This window comes from Eupeodes corollae, chromosome 1, assembly GCF_945859685.1.
Source record: "Eupeodes corollae chromosome 1, idEupCoro1.1, whole genome shotgun sequence".
Taxonomy (NCBI): domain Eukaryota; kingdom Metazoa; phylum Arthropoda; class Insecta; order Diptera; family Syrphidae; genus Eupeodes; species Eupeodes corollae.
Window position 1 is genome coordinate 172,559,560 of NC_079147.1, and position 20,260 is coordinate 172,579,819.

Below are 20,260 nucleotides of genomic sequence, written 5' to 3' on the forward strand. Positions count from 1 at the left end.
CGCACTGCTGTTTTTAGATGGTGTCATCTTTGTTGGATTATTTCCGTTGTTCTTACAACACCAGCACTCATCGGCGGTTTCGGCATGGTGGACGTGGTGGCAATGTTGCTATACTGGTTTTCAATACTTGAACTCAACGTTGAATCTTACTTCAACTTCCTATCCCGAAAGTCTCACCCTGCAACGAAATCGATCAGCCTGACTCCGTATTTTCGTCCAGGCTGTATGTCCCGATTGTGCCACTAAAGATATCTTCTCTTCCTAGCTTAGCGTTTAAATCTCGCCAGACAATTATAATGTCATATGCAGGGCACTTCATACTTGTGTTGTCCATAAACTCGTGGTGAGATGCACTATTATGTTGACAAATTTGTCTTAATTCGCTAGCACTGTTGAAACTCAAGACTTTTTTGTTGCAAAACTCCTAGAAAGTACTAATTAAGAAGTTCCACCTGAAATTTAACGTTAATTCCATCTTGGAAATTCCCTCACTGCATGCCGTCTAGATAAAAGAAGATGTGCCTAATCAGTGAAAACACCTCTCCACCCTCTCTTGTTTGTACTAGTTGTTTACTGTGGGGAGGTAAGAGTAGGAGTTGGTAGACAGAGATGGGATTTCAGAAAAACCTATGGACATACTGTGGTCTTGGGTGCACAGCACATGTCTACCATTTAAACAAATTATGACGAAACTGAACTAAAGAAAAGCTTCTAATTTAAACGTCGAACTTGTCGTGTTGTAGAAGCTGAGTAAGATCGATGATTCTCGAGAATTTTCTCCAGATGAGTCCTGAAACTAAAGGAGATGGTACAACAGTTTAATATTCACCATTGCTGGATGTCGGAAACGGTACAGTACAACCCATTCTACCACGTTTGGCAAATGGTGGCATACAAATCGTTACTTGTAAACTATTGCTAATGCAGGACGCTATAATGAAGGCAAACACCAGGTGAAATAACATCACCACGTGTCAGATCCCAAAAAACATCTGGCCAACACTAGATTTAAAGCAATCTAAGTTCTAAGTAGATCGCTATAAGATCAATGATAGCTGCCATAACCGGGCACTGTCTTATATTGTTTTTTGATTACTTAGAAATATTTAAGAAAACGATACGTTAAATGACAAAAGTCTGTCTTAAAAACTGATATAGTGTTTTTTCCTAGTATTACATTATAATAATTATTTTTAAATGTAACTGAGTGATTTAAAGTGACCATTATTAAATCCTTAGAGATTCTTACTGATTTGTATTATATTTCATTATAGAACTTTCAAAACTGAAATTCCGAAATGTTTAAATACATACCTTACAATGTACTCAAAAAAGTGACTGGCGAGATTCGGAATAATATATAAATTAGATTAACTATCATATACACCAGAATTCGTAGTAGTTTGATTTAATAACTACCGTAAACAAAATATCCTCAAAAGTTAGCCAACTTTTGTATAATCACCCTTATTTATTTTTCAAGCTTTACAGTTTTTCTCTTTGTACTTATGACAATATACATGTACCTACTTTATATACACATATGTACGTATTTAATCTGCACGACACTACCTCCGACAACGGATTCAGGCTGGTCGATTTCGCTGCGGGGCGAGACGTTCTGGTAGCTAGTACGCAGTTCACGCATCTCAATATCCACAAGGGGACATGGAAATCTCCTGATCAATCAACCGTCAACCAGATTGACCACATTGCGATCGACGAACGACACTTCTCCAGTATCCAGGATATCCGAACATTCCGAGAGGCCAACATTGACTCGGACCACTACCTCGTTGTAGCCAAGGTACGGCTACGGATATCCCGATCCAAGCCAAAACAAGGAAGTACTGTGAGAAGATTCGACGTTAGACGGCTACAATCGCAAGAGACTGCCATGTCCTTTTCCGATCGAGTCTCTAATAACCTCCTAAGGAGTCCTATGCTTCCTGCATTAAGCATTGAAAACCAGTGGCAACATTGTCTTGCAGCCATCAGAGATGCCGCCTCTGAAGTGCTAGGTTTCACACGGCCACCACAGCGAAACCCCTGGTTTGACGACGAATGCCAGCAAGCTCACACAGCGAAACAAGAGGCATACAAAACGGCGCTGCACAAAAGGACGAGAGCTGCTCGCGAGCTCTACGAGCAGAAGAGGAGAGAGGAACACCGGCTTCTTAGACGGAAAAAAAGGGAGCATGAGAAGCGCGCGATCGAGGAGATAGAGGGATGTCACAACAGGAATGAGGTTCGTAAATTTTACCAAAAGGTAAAAAAAACCTCCCAAGGGTACCAGCCACGAACCGAAGCCTGTAAAGACGATCAAGGGAACATCGTAGTAGAACCACAGTCGATGCTGAGAATATGGAAAGATCACTTCTCCAAATTATATAACGGCGATGACGAACCGAATTCCGCTGTAAGGGAGATAGAACCACTCAACCTCGGCGACGCAGATCAACAATTCCGCCTACCCGACCTTGACGAAGTGAAGATAGCTATATCTAAACTTAAGTCAAACAAAGCTGCTGGAGCTGACGGCATCGCTGCCGAACTATTCAAAGCAGCAGGCGATGACTTGGTACGGAGCATGCACCAACTCATCTGCAAAATTTGGTCAGAAGAAAGCATGCCCGATGAGTGGAATCTCAGCATAGTGTGCCCGATACATAAGAAAGGAGATCCTCTAAACTGCGCCACTTACAGAGGCATCAGTCTTCTTAACATTGCGTATAAGATCCTCTCTGCCGTATTATGTGAACGTCTGAAGCCATTCGTCAACAACCTGATTGGTCCTTATCAGTGTGGCTTCAGACCAGGAAAGTCCACTATCGACCAAATATTCACACTACGGCAGATCTTGGAAAAAACCCAGGAGCTTCAAATCGATACCCACCATCTCTTTATCGATTTTAAAGCCGCGTATGACAGCATCTATAGGGAAGAGCTCTACCGAGCAATGTCTAGTTTTGGCATCCCTGTCAAACTTATCCGTTTGTGCAGAATGACGATGGAGAATGCACGCTGCTCTATCAAGGTCGGAAAAGATCTTACCGATGCATTTGATGTCAAAAAAGGTTTTAGACAAGGCAATGCATTGTCATGCGACTTCTTCAACATCGTTCTGGAAAGAATTGTGCAAAACTCAACCGTCAACACTAGAGGCACAATCTTCCAAAGATCCATCCAATTACTCGGATACGCAGATGATATTGACATAATTGGAAGATCAAAGCGTGATGTCAGTGGAGCGTTTTTGAGCATTGCGACGGAAGCGAAGAAGATGGGTTTAGTGGTCAATGAGGGCAAGACCAAGTATATGCTGTCATCAAAAAAGGACACTGAACAACGACGTCTTGGACAAAACGTCACCATGGACAGCTATAACTTTGAGGTAGTTAAGGACTTTGTCTACCTAGGCACCGCTATTAATGCAGACAACGACACCAGCGCTGAAATCAAACGAAGAATAACTCTTGCAAATCGCTGCTTCTTTGGACTTAGAAGGCAATTGAGAAGTAAAGTCCTCTCTCGAGCATGTAAAATCACCCTCTATAAGACACTCATCATCCCGGTTCTCATTTATGGCGCTGAGGCCTGGACCCTGTCAAAGAAAGATGAGAGCGTCTTAGGATGCTTTGAGAGAAAAATTCTTCGGGCGATTTTTGGTCCCGTACGCATAGATGGAGAATGGAGGAGAAGATATAACGACGAGCTGTACGGGCTGTACAGCGACACTGACCTAGTTAGCAGAATCAAAGTCCAACGGCTTAGATGGCTAGGTCATGTAGAGCGGATGGACATCAACGCTCCAGCCCGGAAGGTCTTCGAATCCAATCCCGAGGGACGGCGCAGTAGAGGAAGACCGCGACTCAGGTGGCGCACCCAGGTGGGAGAGGACCTCAACCAACTTGGCGTGCGAAACTGGAGACAGCTAGCTAGGGACCGTGCTGGCTGGAGACGCTTGTTGGTTGAGGCCCAGGTCCGCCCCGGACTGTAGCGCCACCTTAAGTAAGTAAGTAAGTACGTATTTAATGGAAAGATAAAAAAAGCACAAAGCTTAAAATAAAAGATATTTCATTGTTCAACTTCCAAGTTTCTACAGTCTAGAATCCACTTTATGTTTAAAACGTTAAACCATTGAAAAATTACAATTTGTTACAATAATTACAATTTGCCCTTAACCATACTATTTTAGTCAACCCTGAAAAAATATTATAGAAGTTTAGATAAAGTTGAAAATGCACTAACAACTCACAAAATTGTATTAATGTAAAAGGAGCTCTTTTAAGATGAGGAAAGTTAAACTGACACCATTTTTTGATTTGACAGCCAGTTTGACAGTGCTCTCCAGTGCTTTGAAAACCAGAATGAGAAGCAAGACGTGAATTTTCTTAAAGAAAAAAAATGGCATATTTTATTTTGGTGCAAATTTTAAAATAAAAGTAATCGCAAAATGTTCTAGATTTGTTTGTGTTCAAGAAAGGATCTCGACCTAAAAAATGTACGACCCTTGTGTATGGTGCAATTTTTTATAGTAATTTTTATTCTTTCCCTACACTCGGTTTGTTTCTATTAAAACCAAAGATTGTGGCTGTTCCCGTTTATGCTGAAATCCAGATAGTGCAAAAATAAAAACAGTGTGAAAATACAACCAAAAACGATGTCTGATTAAAAAATATTGCCTTGTCTTTTTCCTTTTTTTATTCAACCTCTCCGACAAACGAGCTATAGGATAACCATAAACAATTTGAACTAGAAAAAAGCATACAAAAGGCATAGGTCACTTCCGTTTTGTGGTTGACCTTAAAGGGTGAAACCGAGATTTGTGAACCGTAAGTATTGCATTGCAGTGTGCGGTTAGGGGAAGTAAGAAAGGACTTGAAATATCTCTTGAATCAGAGGACAAGAGGAAGGACTTTGTTTTATTTTGGTTATCTCTTTTGCAGTTCAAAGTTGGTTTAGATACGGAACCTGCATTTGTTTGGTTGATGATGCGGTGTACATTGTTGAGTTATAAATAGGAAAGCAAATTCTTTTTGTAAGTGTTGGAATTTTGTCACAAAAAGTTTGCAACAATATTTTGCTTATAATAAAATAAGTCCGATTTCCAAATCTGTTTTTGTTAACGAGAATTTTAGTCGAAATCCACTTTTTACCAATATTAGTAGCATTTTTGGCTAGTACCCGTAGCGTGATGGTTAGTGCATTGGACTATCAATCAAGGGGTCTTAGGTTCAATCCCTGACTGTTGCCACCTAATGTTTTTACGGGTACTTCCTCTTGCGAGGAATTGACAAATCCTCCAACAGTAATTCTTGTCATGCAAAGTGCTTTCTCAAATGAGCCGTTCGGATTCGGCATATAAACTGTAGGTCCCTTTCATCTCTGACAACATTATTCGCAAACAGGAATGGTTGAGAGTTGTAAGTCACTAGGCCCTGGTTCTTCATGGACTGTTGCGCCACCTAATTTATTTATTTTAGTATATACGTTTTTATTTCCTACATAAAAAATAAGGTATGAGTTTTTCTAATACCACTACGTTAACAACAAAATTTAGCAAAGAATTAAATCATTTTGTGATATTAAGAAACGCAATTTGGTGTAGTTTTTAATTTAAATAAAAAACTGATTCTTGGATTTTATACAAAATTGACTGAATATTTAAAATATTGGAGCCAATATCTTCCGAAAAATCTATCAACTTTAGTTTTGTATCACGTCACTTTATATAATATAAAATTTAATTGAAGTCGGAAGAAATATTAGCTTGTGATATATATATGTATATATACATATATCGTGTCAACGAACATTTTAATTTTTGTTTGTAATTACTACAGCCACTAGCATTTTTCTGTGTTATTATCTATGTAATAACATTTATTTGAAGTCGATATATTTACTGCTTCTTGAGAGATAGACGAAAAAAAAGTTTACCGAACGTTAGGAAGTGTGTACTTAGTACGTACACACAGAAAGCTCTCTAAAAAAATTGATTCAGGTTCTAAAGGTCTTTAAACGTCGAGAAATTTTAAAATTTTTAATTCGACAAATAGGATCCATTACAATAACTTCCTAAAGGAATTTTATAAGATCTTTTGAAAAATGAACAAAAGTATAAGCCATATGCAAATAAATTTTATAAGAGTCACTTTCGTTAAATCACAACGATAATAATGTTTCCCCCTTAGATTCATTTTCTTTGCCTGCCCTACCCTGTAATGCTGTGCCTTGTCTTGTGTATGTATATCATAGTGCTACTTGATCCAATACTATATGTAAGAGCATAAGAACATATTTTCCATTCTGAACTTAACCATGCTGATAATCTAAGGCCAAAGCCACTATCCTCTCCAATTTCATTTTTGTTTTGATGATAGAGAGATAGAATAAGAGTCAGAAAAATGTCATCCTCCTCTTGGTTTATCCCTTTACATGTAACTTCTTCTTCTTTTTGTTTTGATGATAGAGAGATAGAGGATAAGGGGTAAAAAGAAGAAGGCAAAAATGTGCATTTTGTATCTTTTTAAATGTGTAAAATCCTGATCGATTTTTCACTAACTCTTACAAAAATCCACCCCTCGAAAAGCCATCATCCAGCACTAATTTTCTCTCTGGCCACACATTTAGTAGGATAAAAAGAAATTTTAGACACGTTGTGAGAGTGCTCAATAATTTTCACCGTAGTGCATTGTTGTGTATTCATAACGTTACAAAAATAATACACAAATACATATATACATCCTGTGTATTTGTGAGCTATGTGTTTCTGAAATTCCTTACTCTGGAAGTTTTTTATTGTCTCAAATAAACAAGAAGAGTAAACTTTTTTTTATAGGAAAAGCTAGTAGATACATAGAAAAAACACCATTAAAAAACACAGCTTTTTTGGTTAAATCCTTTCTTGCTTGCTCTCTTTTTTGGGGTAATTTATTTTTCACGTTAATAACTACCATTTACTTTAACTTACTTTGAGAATTAGAGATACCTATATTATGAAGAGCAGATCTAGACTTTTAATTGGGGGGGGGGCGGTGTTGTGTTGTTGTTGTCACACTCCATGAACCTAGGTGTTCTTAGGCATAGCTTAAACATGTTTAATCACTGTAAAGGAGTCTTACAAAATTGCAATATTATAATGTGTACACGGGTTAACCTTATAGTTACTAATTCAAGGATTTATCTGACAGTTTTTGTTACAAGATTTGTTTTTAACACAGTTTTCCAACAAGACATGGTATATAATTGAGACTACTTAAAGCATATGAAAGCATTCCAAGATCCTTATAGTTTTTTAAATATGCCTTATTTAAGCATACAATATTTTAGAAGAGTTATGAGTGCATTCCATGCAGAAATGTAAGAAATCGTGCCACGCAGGACTGAAAAGAAAGTAAAAAGGAAATAAAGTCGAAAAATCTTATCAATTACATACACATATGACATGCATACGTCCAACCTTGCACCTACTCCAAATCCTAGGGTAGAATGTGCCTTAGTAGGAAGTATAGTATATGATACCTTCACTGCCTTATTAAATAATTTTTGATTTGAAAATTGTGACATACCAATCTTACACCACGTTTTGTATAACAATATTGTATGGAGATTTTGATCACGAATAAATTTATGTTTGCTGCGTTTTAACTTCCCATACGAAGTTATTGTAATTTGCGCGTATGTACGTACGTCCATTTTTCATCGTCAATAGAACAGAGATATCGTCTGTAAATAAATTTTAAAAGATGCACAAAAGAATTACAAACAATTGAATGCAAATTTTTGTTCAACTCAAATATCTCACAAATCAATATTTCTAGCTACTTTAATTGAATTTTATATCATAAAGGGTTTTTCAATTCAAAGGCGCTTGTATGCTATTAAGTGTGGGATATGACATCATTCAAATGCTTCTTGGCGGTATCACGGATCCGTGGCCCAATATTCAATGACTTTTCCGCATAGATCCGGCTGAATTTGAGGGTTGGCCTGTGTTATGTTCACCTTAAGGGCATCGGTCGATTGTTGTTTATTTGCATAGACCTACAACTTCAAGAAAGCTAACAGCAAAAGTTAAGTTCGTTCAAATCGCATGACCTTGGTGGCCAAATTACATCAACTCTCAAATCGGTCATGCAAAATGTAAATCGTCACGTTTGCTGTGTGCCACCTAGCGCCTTCCTGCTGGAACCACATGTCGTTTATGTCCATATTTTTGAATTTGGGCCACAAGAAATTAGTTATTATCGTTATGAAGCACTCGCTTGTGACAGTGACCGCCTCACTAACGTCGTTTTTCAAAAACTACGGAGCAATCACGCCACCAGCCCAAAACAACACCAAACGGTAACTTATTGAGGATTATCACCTGTTGAACGTGGGTTGGTGCCGTCCCATATACTACAATTTTGCTTGTTAAAACAGCCATTCATCCAAAAATCATTCACTAAAAATGGGCCTCGTCACACGGATTGAGTGGAGGGCCTCCACAAACGGGGGCCCCCACAATAGAGACTTCGGAAAATGTTTGTTTCAAATTCCAACTATTAAACATATTTTTGCTTTCAAATCATTGATTTTTTGGCGAAAAAATATCGAAACGTTCTGTTTCTTAACCCTAAAATTTCAGATAATTCTTTTTTCCGTTTAAGTATATTTATATTTGTTTGTTCAATACTAAAGGAATCTACTTCGTATGACAATAAATTATTTATTGAAAAACTCGAGTGAATAAAAATGGTTTACTTTTTTTTGAAAATAATTTGGGCCGAAGGTAATCTGAATGCGGCCCTAACCACGTCTACCGTAAAATAGGCGCAATGCGCGCAACGTTTGCGTTAACGAACACTCGTTTTGATAATAAAGTTTTATCATTTGAACATCCTATTCAATCGTGTAACTTGCCATGATGATTTGGCATAGACAACTGAATAATAAACAAAAGATTTGACAAATGTCATCGAAAATGGCCGCCACATGGCACCAAATTCTACCCGCGCCAATGGAAAAACCCTTTTGAATGTGACGCGATAACAAGCTAGTTTACTTTTGAAAAAAATCTTCGATTTTTTATAACTCTCCAAAAACGGAGACAATTTCCCGAAGTATATTTATACTATTATTTTCAGTATGCTTGCTGTTTTTCGTGCACCCTTGGAAAACAATTTGACCAAAAAGAAGTCAACAAAATTAATTAGAGATACACAAATGTTGGTTCTTGAATCTAAGAAAATAGATGCATACATATATATACATAAGTGAAGGGTGTCCCAAAATTAACGCAAGATTTGAATTTGCCGCCATTTGTGCAGTGAAGTGTTGGCAACCCTGAAAAAAAAAGCAATTTGACAGCTAACAGTATAGGGTTATTAAAAATGAAGCATTACACGATAGAACAACGTGTCTTCATTATTAAAGAATATTTCAAAAATAGTGAAAGCTTGGCGGCTGCAGTTCGAAAATTTCATACAAATATGGTCGGAATAGTGTTTTAACTTCGTCAACTGTGAAGAGATTAAAAAACAAAAACAGGCCGTTCAAATGTGAATGTCGAAGCAGGTCGTGAGAGTGTTGCTGACAATCCAGGAACCTCAATTCGACCACGTGGACAATAATTGCAAATTTCAAGAACCTCTCTAGAGCGTATACTCAACAAAGATCTGTGTCTTCATGCTTACAAAATTCAATTAACACAACAATTGACGACTAATGACCATGGACAGAGAAGAGAGTTCGTTGAATGGATTATTGAACATCAACAAATGGACCCTGATTTTTCGAGCAAAATCATCCTAAGCGATGAAGCACATTTTCATCTTGATGGCTTTGTCAATCGCCAAAATTGCCGCATTTGGGGTTCGGAGAACCCACATGTGATTGTCGAAAACAAATGCATCCAGAACGCGTGACTGTATGGTGTGGATTTTCGGCTGGAGGCATAATTGGGCCATATTTTTTTGAAAATAATGCTGGTCAATCAGTGACTGTTACTGGTGCTCGATATCGCGACATGATTACACAGGTCTTTCTGCCAAAATTGGATGATATTGATGTGTCCAATATGAGGTTTCAACAAGACGGTGCCACATGTCATACAGCCCGTGAAACAATTCAATTACTGCATGAGACATTCCCAGGTCGTGTACTCCCTCGTTTCGGTGATCAAAATTGGCCTCCTAGATAGTGTGATTTAACACCATTAGACTTCTATTTATGGGGTTATTTGAAATCGCACAAGTCTATGTCAACAAACCCACAACCACCCGTGCATTAAAGGAGGAGATTCAACGCTGCATCAACGAAATTCAGCCACATTTATGCAGAAGGGTCATGGAAAATTTCAACAAAAGAGCAATAATGTTGATATTTATATTCCTGAAATCCATTACAAAATCGCAGTTCTAGAGCATTCAAATTCATTTTTAAACAAATCGTTAAGATCTAAAAAGTGTTTGTATTAGATATAAATAAAAATCAATATTAAATTAAGAAAAATGTTGACTGTTGACAGTAAAAGAGCTTGTACAGGAAAAATAGGTAGATAGATTCATTAGTTCCAGAAAACATAAAAACAAAATAGCTGTTCTATGGGGGTTCTCTTCTGGAGCAATATAAAAATATCTACATATATTTTTTCTAACGAAGTAAAGAAACCAAATTATGGAAAAAAACGTATCTATTTGTTGGTGTTTGAGAGAATTCGAATTTTGGTTTTTTGATCAAAAAACTTGTATTTCTTTTATTTCGTAACCTTTAAAAAATGAGAAGAACGCCTAACGCAGTTCTGCTTTTAAACTTACTATTTTCGAGCTCTCCAGCATCCTAATGTCATGTTTGATTTAAATCTTCAGTTCAAATTTTTTTTCGAATGCAAGACTTGCTATATAAGTCGTAAAGAAAAAATGCAGTTTTCTTTGTCTTCAAAGCTTTATCTTGAAAACCTGATAATCCGTTCTTCTCTCAGAAAAGGTCTAATGAAAATAATTTAAATCATTACTAAAGGTTTTTTAAATTTTAAATATGAAAATTTGTTAAAAGATTTTAGCTGACGTTCAACAATTTATTTTTGAACAATGAACAATATATATTTTATTTGACTATATTTAAATGTATTTTAACAATAAATTGATTCTCGCGAACTATTGATTTTAACTTCATCAGAAAATATGCACCCTGCGTCGTCGGTCGTTTACAAAAAATCTGTAAATCCGAAAAACTAAATGGATACCAACTTGTGAGATATTTCTCCCTGCCGCATCATCTCCATCTGTTGCTTTTTCAGCGAGCGAATTTATTCGCTCTGTTTGATTCGTGAAACTCTACAGATTCACCATTGCATATAATCATGTACACAATACATATCTTCAAACATTTTTCACGGTGAGTGCTTATTGTGTGCTAAGCTAGTTTGCTTTATTGTTAGTGGGGGAATCGGGAGTTCAGGCAGCGCCAATAGGTGCTGCAGTAAATGTTGACATAGAAACTCAGTTAGCTATGAGATATTTTTCGTTTAAGAGCGGAAGATTTGAGAGTTTCTCAAGTTTTTATTTTAGCTTTCTAGTACGCAATGATTCTAATAATTTACATAAACTTGTTCTTTTTAGAAATTAGATTTATGGAAAATTAAATTTATAAATAACGTTAGAAAGCGGGGAATTTTTTTGCAGTTTATAAAAGTATAAAAAAAATGTAAACAATTTGTTATTCTGTTATTTATCAATAATACTTTTAATATATAATTTTTTATAATCCCTATACATACATATACATACATATATTGTGAACATAATATCCTCAACAGAAGAATTCAAGTAGGAAAATCTATGAAATTACGTACATAAGTGATAAATTAAGTGAATAGTGCCTTATTTAAAAATCTTGGTATATTTGAATTTCTCTGATATGCAAAAGAAAATCTTGTCATTCATTCAAAGTGGTTTCATACGTTGTGAGTTTTAAGAAAAAGTGTCATTCCCAAAAAAATACAAATATTAACAAGCATTGTTTAATTAAATGGAAGTACTGGCCAAGAGCTATAAGTAGTCACTGCTTAAATAACACTTAAATATTAAAAAAAACTGAAATCTAAATTAGTTTTGTAGAAGAGTTTGAATTTAAACACTCCCAGACTATAATTGCAATAATTTGCAATTATGTTCCGTTTAAGATCAATAAAATGTTATGGTGATGTTCTGAAGAAGTAATACAATACAAAAAACACCAACAAAATGCAAAATAAAAAGCATGGTCAAATGAACATCGGCTTATGCTTGGAACACCCAAGGGTTTAAATATAAACACCATTGACTTGCTCGCTAACACAACACAAATACAAACCATCACAAATAAAGGGTAGTTAAATTTTAAGGGCCGCAATCGGGTGCGGAGAAGATGTGGACACACCTGTGCAGTGTGCATGCTCGTACTGCAGAAAATATTGCTGCTGTTTGCGATAGTGCGTCTAAGGAGCCGTCTACTTCAACTCGTCACCATGTCCAACAGTTGCAACTTGCAGGCTCGTCGTTGATGAACACTATGCATTAAGACTTGCATATACACTATTATACAAGGTGCAATTGACTTAAATTGACTATCGTGAGATGATTACGAACTTGTCATGGCTCGGATCGGAAGATATGGATGTGGACGAAATGTGGTTCCAACTGGACGGTGCCACTAGCCACACAGCTAACAAAATACATGGTGTTCATGTCAATTGGCCGCCAAGATAATGTCATTTGAAACCGTTGAACTTCTTTCTTTGGGATTCTTTGAAAGAAAAAGTGTATGTCTGTAAGCTTTCAACAATGCAAGAGCTAAAGGATCCAATAAAAAAACATTCCAGTTAGCTTAAATTAAAGAAAAAGGTTAGGTAATTGGAATGGTGTACTACAAACCATTTTAATGTTACCAAAGTCTAAACAAACGTATACACTTTTAAACCTTCAACCCCGAAGAAGTGAAGCATATTGAAGCAATCAAATTCTTTATTCTAAATTTATATTTTTGAAATTCAATATGTAGTACAGTTGTTTTTGAATATAAACACTTGGTTTAAGAAACTGGTGTCGTTTTAGAATAAAAATAAATAAATTTGCTATTAAATTAACCTTAATCTAAGGGGTGGTCCCACTTTATGAACATAAGTATATATGAACGTATAAAGATAAGGATGAGTTGAAATGTTCAAACTTTTTGGTTTTCTTTTATTTGTACTCAAACGTAGAGATGGTATTTCCAATACTCAATGGCTTTTCCAAAAAAGGGAGGAACAAAAACACCGACTCCCAGTGGAGATCTTTTTGAAGGAAAGACTTCCTGGAATTGGGCTGAAAGGAAATTGATTAAGATCCTTTTCAAACTTATTTTAACGTTTATTGGTTTTGCTCTTCTTCCTCGATGCATTCGTTTAAAGTTTAGCTAGTTAAAAAAAAAAACTGAAGTGAGGTTTTTTCGAATCGAGTTGCAATTGGTTGGTTATTCTGAATCTCTGAATATTGTCTGACACATTTAAAAAGTAGGTATGACTTCTGCAACCATTTCAACCAGTTTGTTATTTACCAGTGGTAATTTATTATTTCACAAAGGACTTTTATTTTGTACACCCCATACATATAATAATGCCATATATTAAAACGGGTTTCAGATAGTTCAGAGTTCTTTCGATTTTGTTTTGTTTAGTTTGACACGCCGCGCCATTTTCACGTCTAATATCAACTGTATTTTGCAATTTTTGTGTAGCCTTCCTAGTACCAATGTTGCAGTTTCATCTTCGAAAGGCCCATGATAGCATTGATGTACACTGGAATATAACCTGTATATAAAAGGTACAAGGTTGGTCCTTCCTTGTGGTAAACTGTCTTACATTTTTTTTTAATTTGAAGTCGATATCTCTACTGGTTCTTGAGCTATGCACAACTAACAAATCTTTGCAACCGTACGGACGTACGAACGTACGTACACACGCCCACACATACATCTTTCTAAAAATCTTTTATTTCGACTCTATTGAACATTAAAATAAGTTCCTATGTGAAGTTAATAATGCCATTGAACCATATCTGACTTTAGGCCAATAATATAATTCTGCAAAATTGCAGACAAAAATTTGGCTGATCAAATAATAACTTTCTTAATAATAACCTTGTAGTTTAAGCCTGAACATTGTCATTTGGCAACGAAATAAGCGTTGTTAAGCAATCACAGTTGTACTAGGTGGTCCAATAAACGTAGGTAAAGAATAACGGAAATATTATAGTTCAAGTCTGAACATTGTCATTTGACTATGAACGTGTTTCTAAATAAACATATTTATTCAACAACGTACATGGTTAAACTATCACAAGAGTTGTTTATTCATCACGGTCATACTCAAAAATAATTTTTCAGAAGTACAACAGCCATGATCGTTTAAGTACGAAAATACTCAGTGTACCACAAATATTGTCAAAAAACTATTAGGGGTGATACATCGAATACGAAATCAACACCTTTCATTCTAAAGTTTTGATAAAATTCTTGGTTGACGCCAAATTAACCAGGAATTGAGTTGAGTGGAAAACCATTTTTTACCAATCGTTTGTTTTTATGTAGGTTTTTACATTTTGTTAAAAAAGTTGTCAGTTTATTTTTTTTTTAAGAAATCAACTAAAAATTACCTACAATACAGTTTCATTTCAAAATCTATTTTTGTAGAAAAAGAAATGTTACCAATTTAAGTAGCATTTCTTGAAAGTTTGTATTTTGTATGTTAACAAACAGATAAGATTTTTCTAGGAAATTTATTCACAGAATGAAATCATTTTGAAGCCAATACCTTAATTTATTCACGAGATATCGAGAATCCAATATCAATTTTTAAACAATTTTGCGTACTATTTTTTGTAGGTTCTAATTTTAACGAAGAAACTGACCGTTGGATTTTATTCTATATTTCTTATAAAATGAAATTATTTTGAAACCAATAACTTAAATTTTTGAAAAGATATTTGAGGCGAAGACCATTTTCTTTCAACTTTTAGTTTTTTTAGGTAGTACAAAACTGTCAATTCGATTTTTCCCAAAATTATACCATATGACAAAAAGGTTATTCTTCGATGCATACAATTTATTTTGGAAATAAAGTCATTTTCTTGTTCGTAAAATATTCGAGGTGACAATAACCTTTGTTTTTAGTATCACGTCACAATATATGATAATTATAAATTTAAAATCAAGTCCCTAGCGTTACTCTTTCGTAAGATATTTTGGGTTAACCAACATTGTTTTTAAACTGTTATGGTAAAAAAATCAATCAATTTTGTTAAGAGTCCTTTCTGCATCTTTCTGCATTATTATCTGTATAACGCAATTTATTTGAAGTCGATATCTGCACTGGTTCTTGAGATATGGACGGCAAAAAAAGCTTCTCGAACAAACGAACGTACAGACGTACAGTAGTGTTTATAAAAATAGCAGTGCTGGTAACATTTTATTAGATTCTCAATTATTTATAGAACGAAAATTCTTAAAAACAAAAAATTAACATGTTACCTGCATCTAACGGTCTTTCGTTTTCATATAAGAGACTTTTAGCTTGAAGTTAAACACTACTTTTCCCGGTGAACACCCATTATTTCAAACTCTCTGGATATAGAGTGTTCATAAAAATAGCAGTGGTTTTGATTTTATAATTTAAAAGTGTTAAAAATTAATTTTTTTTATTTTTCGGCAAATAAATATTTTACTTTATTCGAGTAAAGTTTTAAGTATTTGTAACATACTAGCATATAAAAAATTAATAAAGAAGAAATTCGAAAACTTATTCGACAACTGCGTTTGGAGGGAAAAACCTACCAAAATATTTAAGACATCCTAGGCTGCTTAGCAAATATGGTCAGTAACTCCTTAAAATGGCAAAATAAACCGAAAACGTGAGGCCCAAAAAGGGTGACTATTGAAAGAACTGACAGAAAAATTGTTAAGTTAGCAAAAGAGAGCCCTTCCATAGGCTCCTGGAAAATAAGTAATGGGCTTCAACTGTCTGTTAGCGTTGTGACGATAGGAAGACGTCCTTTATAAGCGAAGTTCAAAGCCCGAAGTCCACGCAAGGTACTATTCTTGACGAAAAGGCATGTGGCAAAGAGAATGGAGTTCTCTAAAGGGCATAGAGATTGGGCAAAAGAGAAACGGAGGAATGTCTGTGAAGCGATGAAAGAAAAGTCGTCCTTTTTGGGTCCAAAGGTCGTGGAGAAGTGTCAGGTTTTAGTGGACTCGATGCCACGTAGATGCGAAGCATTATAAAAAATAATGGTTATGCAACAAAGTACTTATTGTAAGCTAACATTATTTGTATACTATCATATAACTTATTGCAGTTTTCCTTACTTGTTACGTAATAGATCTAGTACTTTGTCATGCACTGCTATTTTTATGAACAGCCATATATTTAAAAAACGGCTTTTTCTAAGACAAAGCTAAAAAATCGATAGTACTTATTTTCTGTTATTATGAATAAAATGTTTTAGTTTGTTGTTAGAAGTTTATTGAAATATATTATAACGTTGAAACTAAAGGCCTTTTTGTTGTATTTGGAGAGCACTGCTATTTTTGTGAACACAACTGTAGGTACGTACAGACGTAAGGACGTACGTACACACGCACGCACATACGTATCTCGAAAAATCTTTTATTTAGACTCTAGGGACCTTTTGAGGAAATTGAAAAACAAAAAAAAGCTTTGTATCAGATGGGTGCATGTAAAGTTACTTTTGCATTTTAAGGATTTAAATAAAAAAAAATCTCTTTTTTCTAAATTAAAAATTGACGTGACAATTTTTTACTAACACCTGAGCTAATTAAAAACTGACTGACTGGGACTCGGAACAAAATTCTAGCAACTAATGGTGCAAACTATAGGTTACGATAAATAAATTGCTTAATTTAACTCACAAAGATGAACTTATAGCGTCAAAATTAATAACGACAAAATTTACCAAAAAAACTCTTTAAAAAGTACAAATTTCCTTAGGTTTAAGAAAAAAGTATAGTTTTACTATCTCAAAAACTAAAAGACATAACAAACAATAGTTTTCAATTGTTAATACAGAAATTATTGGAACAATAATAATTAAATCAATTCATGTTTTATGGATGTAAACAGTGATGAGTACAATAAGACTCAAAGTGATTTTAAAACTATTTTTCATACATTTTCCCTTTGTTGTCTATTATTTCAAAAGAGAAAAATAGTACTCAAAGTGATTTTTTAAACTTTGTCTAGAATTGAAATGCGCACCGACATCTGCTTTCAGTCCATCTCTTCTATTTCTATTGCTCTCATTATGTCTTGGCACAATATATGGAGTAATATCCCCTTGAGTGTGCGCTTATTACGTTTACAAAAAAATGCAGTGAACTCAATCATTTTATAATCTATTATTCTCCATAATTTAAAACCGAAAACACAATTTTTGAACACTGTTATTTAAATTCAACAGAAAAAACATAAAAAGTAGGCAGTGAGTAAAAAATAGCATTGTCGCAACCGCAAATCACCGTGGGATATGTAAAATGTAAAATAAACAGAGAACTTCATTTAAGTGGATGCAGTTCTGTCCAAAAGATTTATCTAATTTTTCAAACATGCATTCAAAATTGTACTCATTTTCTGAAACTAATACCAGGTAGGTATTACGCATCGCTCATTGTGCTAGAACTTTTTTATGACACTCTCTGGATCTGGATAGAAGGCAAATATTAAAGCCTCGTGAATATGTTAGTATAAGTTATAAGATTAAATAATTTTATTTTATTTTGTATATTAGTTGCATATTGCAATTATCAACACACATGCCAAGAACCTCCATTTCATATTTATTTTTATTAAAATATATTCCAACTTTTATTTTCTTACAGTTTGTTTAGCAGGATACCATGAAAAGAAACTCCTACATGATCTACTAGATCCATATAATACTCTCGAACGACCAGTACTTAATGAATCAGATCCATTACAGTTAAGTTTTGGATTAACACTAATGCAGATAATCGATGTCGTAAGTATTTTTCAAATTTCAATTGCATATTTGTATCTCATCAAAAATTCAATAAGTTTCGAATTGAATGGAATGAAATAAAATCAATTTAATTTAGTTTTATTTAATTTAAGGGTAGAGTACGATAAGTCAGGCGCAGAGTTGCAAATAATACATTTTTAATAAATTAGAAAATATTTTTCGATTCCTAATTCTATTTATTCTTAAATTATTCATTAAATTTTATTTTTCAATGTTAGCGTATGGAATTAATTATTTAACGTTGTTTTTTAATTGTTTTTTATCATTAATTAAAATCTTATTTTACTTGCGATTATCATGCAATTATAACAAATAAAACAACAATTATACAAAAATTATTATTTATTATTATTATTGTTAGTCCTATTTTTGTAAATAAAATCTTAAATCCAAATTTGTTTCACTGAAGCTAAGACTACAGATGTCGCAATGGTGCATCGAACGGTTACATCGGTGGAGTTGTTGAAATGTTGTTTACAAACAGCTGTTGACCGTCAGTCAGCTATTGTTTATATCAGTTAATCTTTAACCTGGGACATTTTTACTTCAAGATTTCAAATTTGAACTAAAATAAATGGAAATAATTGAATAAATTTCCACCAGGCATTAAATTAAAACATTGTAGCTCATTTTAAATAGAAATATGTTTCTCCCGCCATTTAAGCGGTAGGGGCAATTTCAAAAAAAATTGTAAGTTAAATAGAAAAAAATATTGGTAATACTTACAACTAAATTGTATACATTTTTTCAAAGCCAACACTTTTGTATATTAGCTTGTTTTTAAATCAATTGAAAAGTAAAGTAAAATTTGGGTAAAAAAGTTTAAAAAAACGGTTTAGAGTAATTTGTCAAAACTTTAAAATTATCTACTATTATTTTTAAAGTATTCATTGCTCTTATTTGTTTTTGAATTATACCTTTTACCTTTTTTGTATTTAAATTTTGAGTTTTTTCAATTTTTTCAAAACTATAAATAGTTTTGACTTGATTTAAAAACTGGCTAATAGAAAATTTAAAAAATGTATAATATTTAATTCTAAGTATTACCATTACGATAACTATTTTTTTCCATTTGAAGCAGGTATTATTTTGTTTTTAAATTGCCCCCTCCGGCATTAACGGGTGAGATAGACCCCCCTACCATACTAAAAAATTCTACTTTTTAACTGTTCTTAAAAAATGCTTTATAATATCTTATCGCTTGAATTATCGTACTCTTGTCTAATTTAATTTAATTTCATTTAATTTAATATTATTTTATTTTATTAATAATAACTGATTAAAATATCATTCACATAAACAAGCTTATTTCACTTCTTCAACTATTACAATTGTATGGTTCTTCTATTTTTATAATATTTTTACAAAACCCACAATTTTTAAATAATATGTATTCACTACCGTTCTTGCATGCACGAAAAAGGATAAACAAAAGTCTATTATAATGATTCTTAATCTTTTAGCATATAATATAATGATAGACAGTGATACAAATCCTCAATAGAAGTTTCTGGTGATATATTCTGATGGTAAAGTGAGAGTTAATTAAAGAAGCAAAAGCCGGCAAGGAATATTATATTGAGGAGAAAAACATTAAAGGGCTTCTGCTTTTTCCATCACAAGGCTGTGTGTTTTATCTGGCAAGTTTATCACTCGAGCACTGGCACCGATGTCAATGGTTAGGGTTTAAGTTCATTTAACCCGATTGTAGATATTATTCTTCAAACAGAAATTTTTTTAACCATATATCTGTGTATACTGTATACCATATAATACGAAGGAGAATTAAAGATACAAGTTCTTTCAAGTGACGATATAGGGATAGTTATACTGATACAAATAAATATTTAGATGCCTTTTAATTTCAAATATTTTCTTTGTTAGTGTCTCGTTTGCTATCAGACTATAGGATTTATGAAATGCACTAGGGGCTAATAAACTTTCTTGATTACGTTTTTAAACAAGCTCTATGTATGTTTTTATCTTTCTGTTTTAAAGTTATGTTTTTAATATATCAGGACGATACATCACTTTAAGCTTTGTATTTTTTGCATCCATAAGCATAGGATTGGATATAATTACATAACAGATATAATATTAACTTAAATACTAAAAGCATATTAATATTGGGTTTATTGAACTATGCAAAGGTATAGAAGAAGTATTTGCATCACTTAGATTATATTATATTTTAATTC

The 20,260-nt window shown here is 33.9% G+C and overlaps 1 protein-coding gene across 2 annotated transcripts in view; it reads left to right on the plus strand.

The window, feature by feature from the left end:
- Positions 1-20,260, plus strand: part of LOC129940601 (neuronal acetylcholine receptor subunit alpha-7-like) — a 141,806-nt gene that overhangs the window by 82,247 nt on the left and 39,299 nt on the right. For both annotated transcript variants that reach the window (XM_056048987.1, XM_056048988.1), the window contains exon 3: positions 17,902-18,041. In XM_056048987.1, coding sequence (XP_055904962.1) covers positions 17,902-18,041 — 140 coding nt within the window. The remainder of the gene's footprint in view (positions 1-17,901; positions 18,042-20,260) is intronic.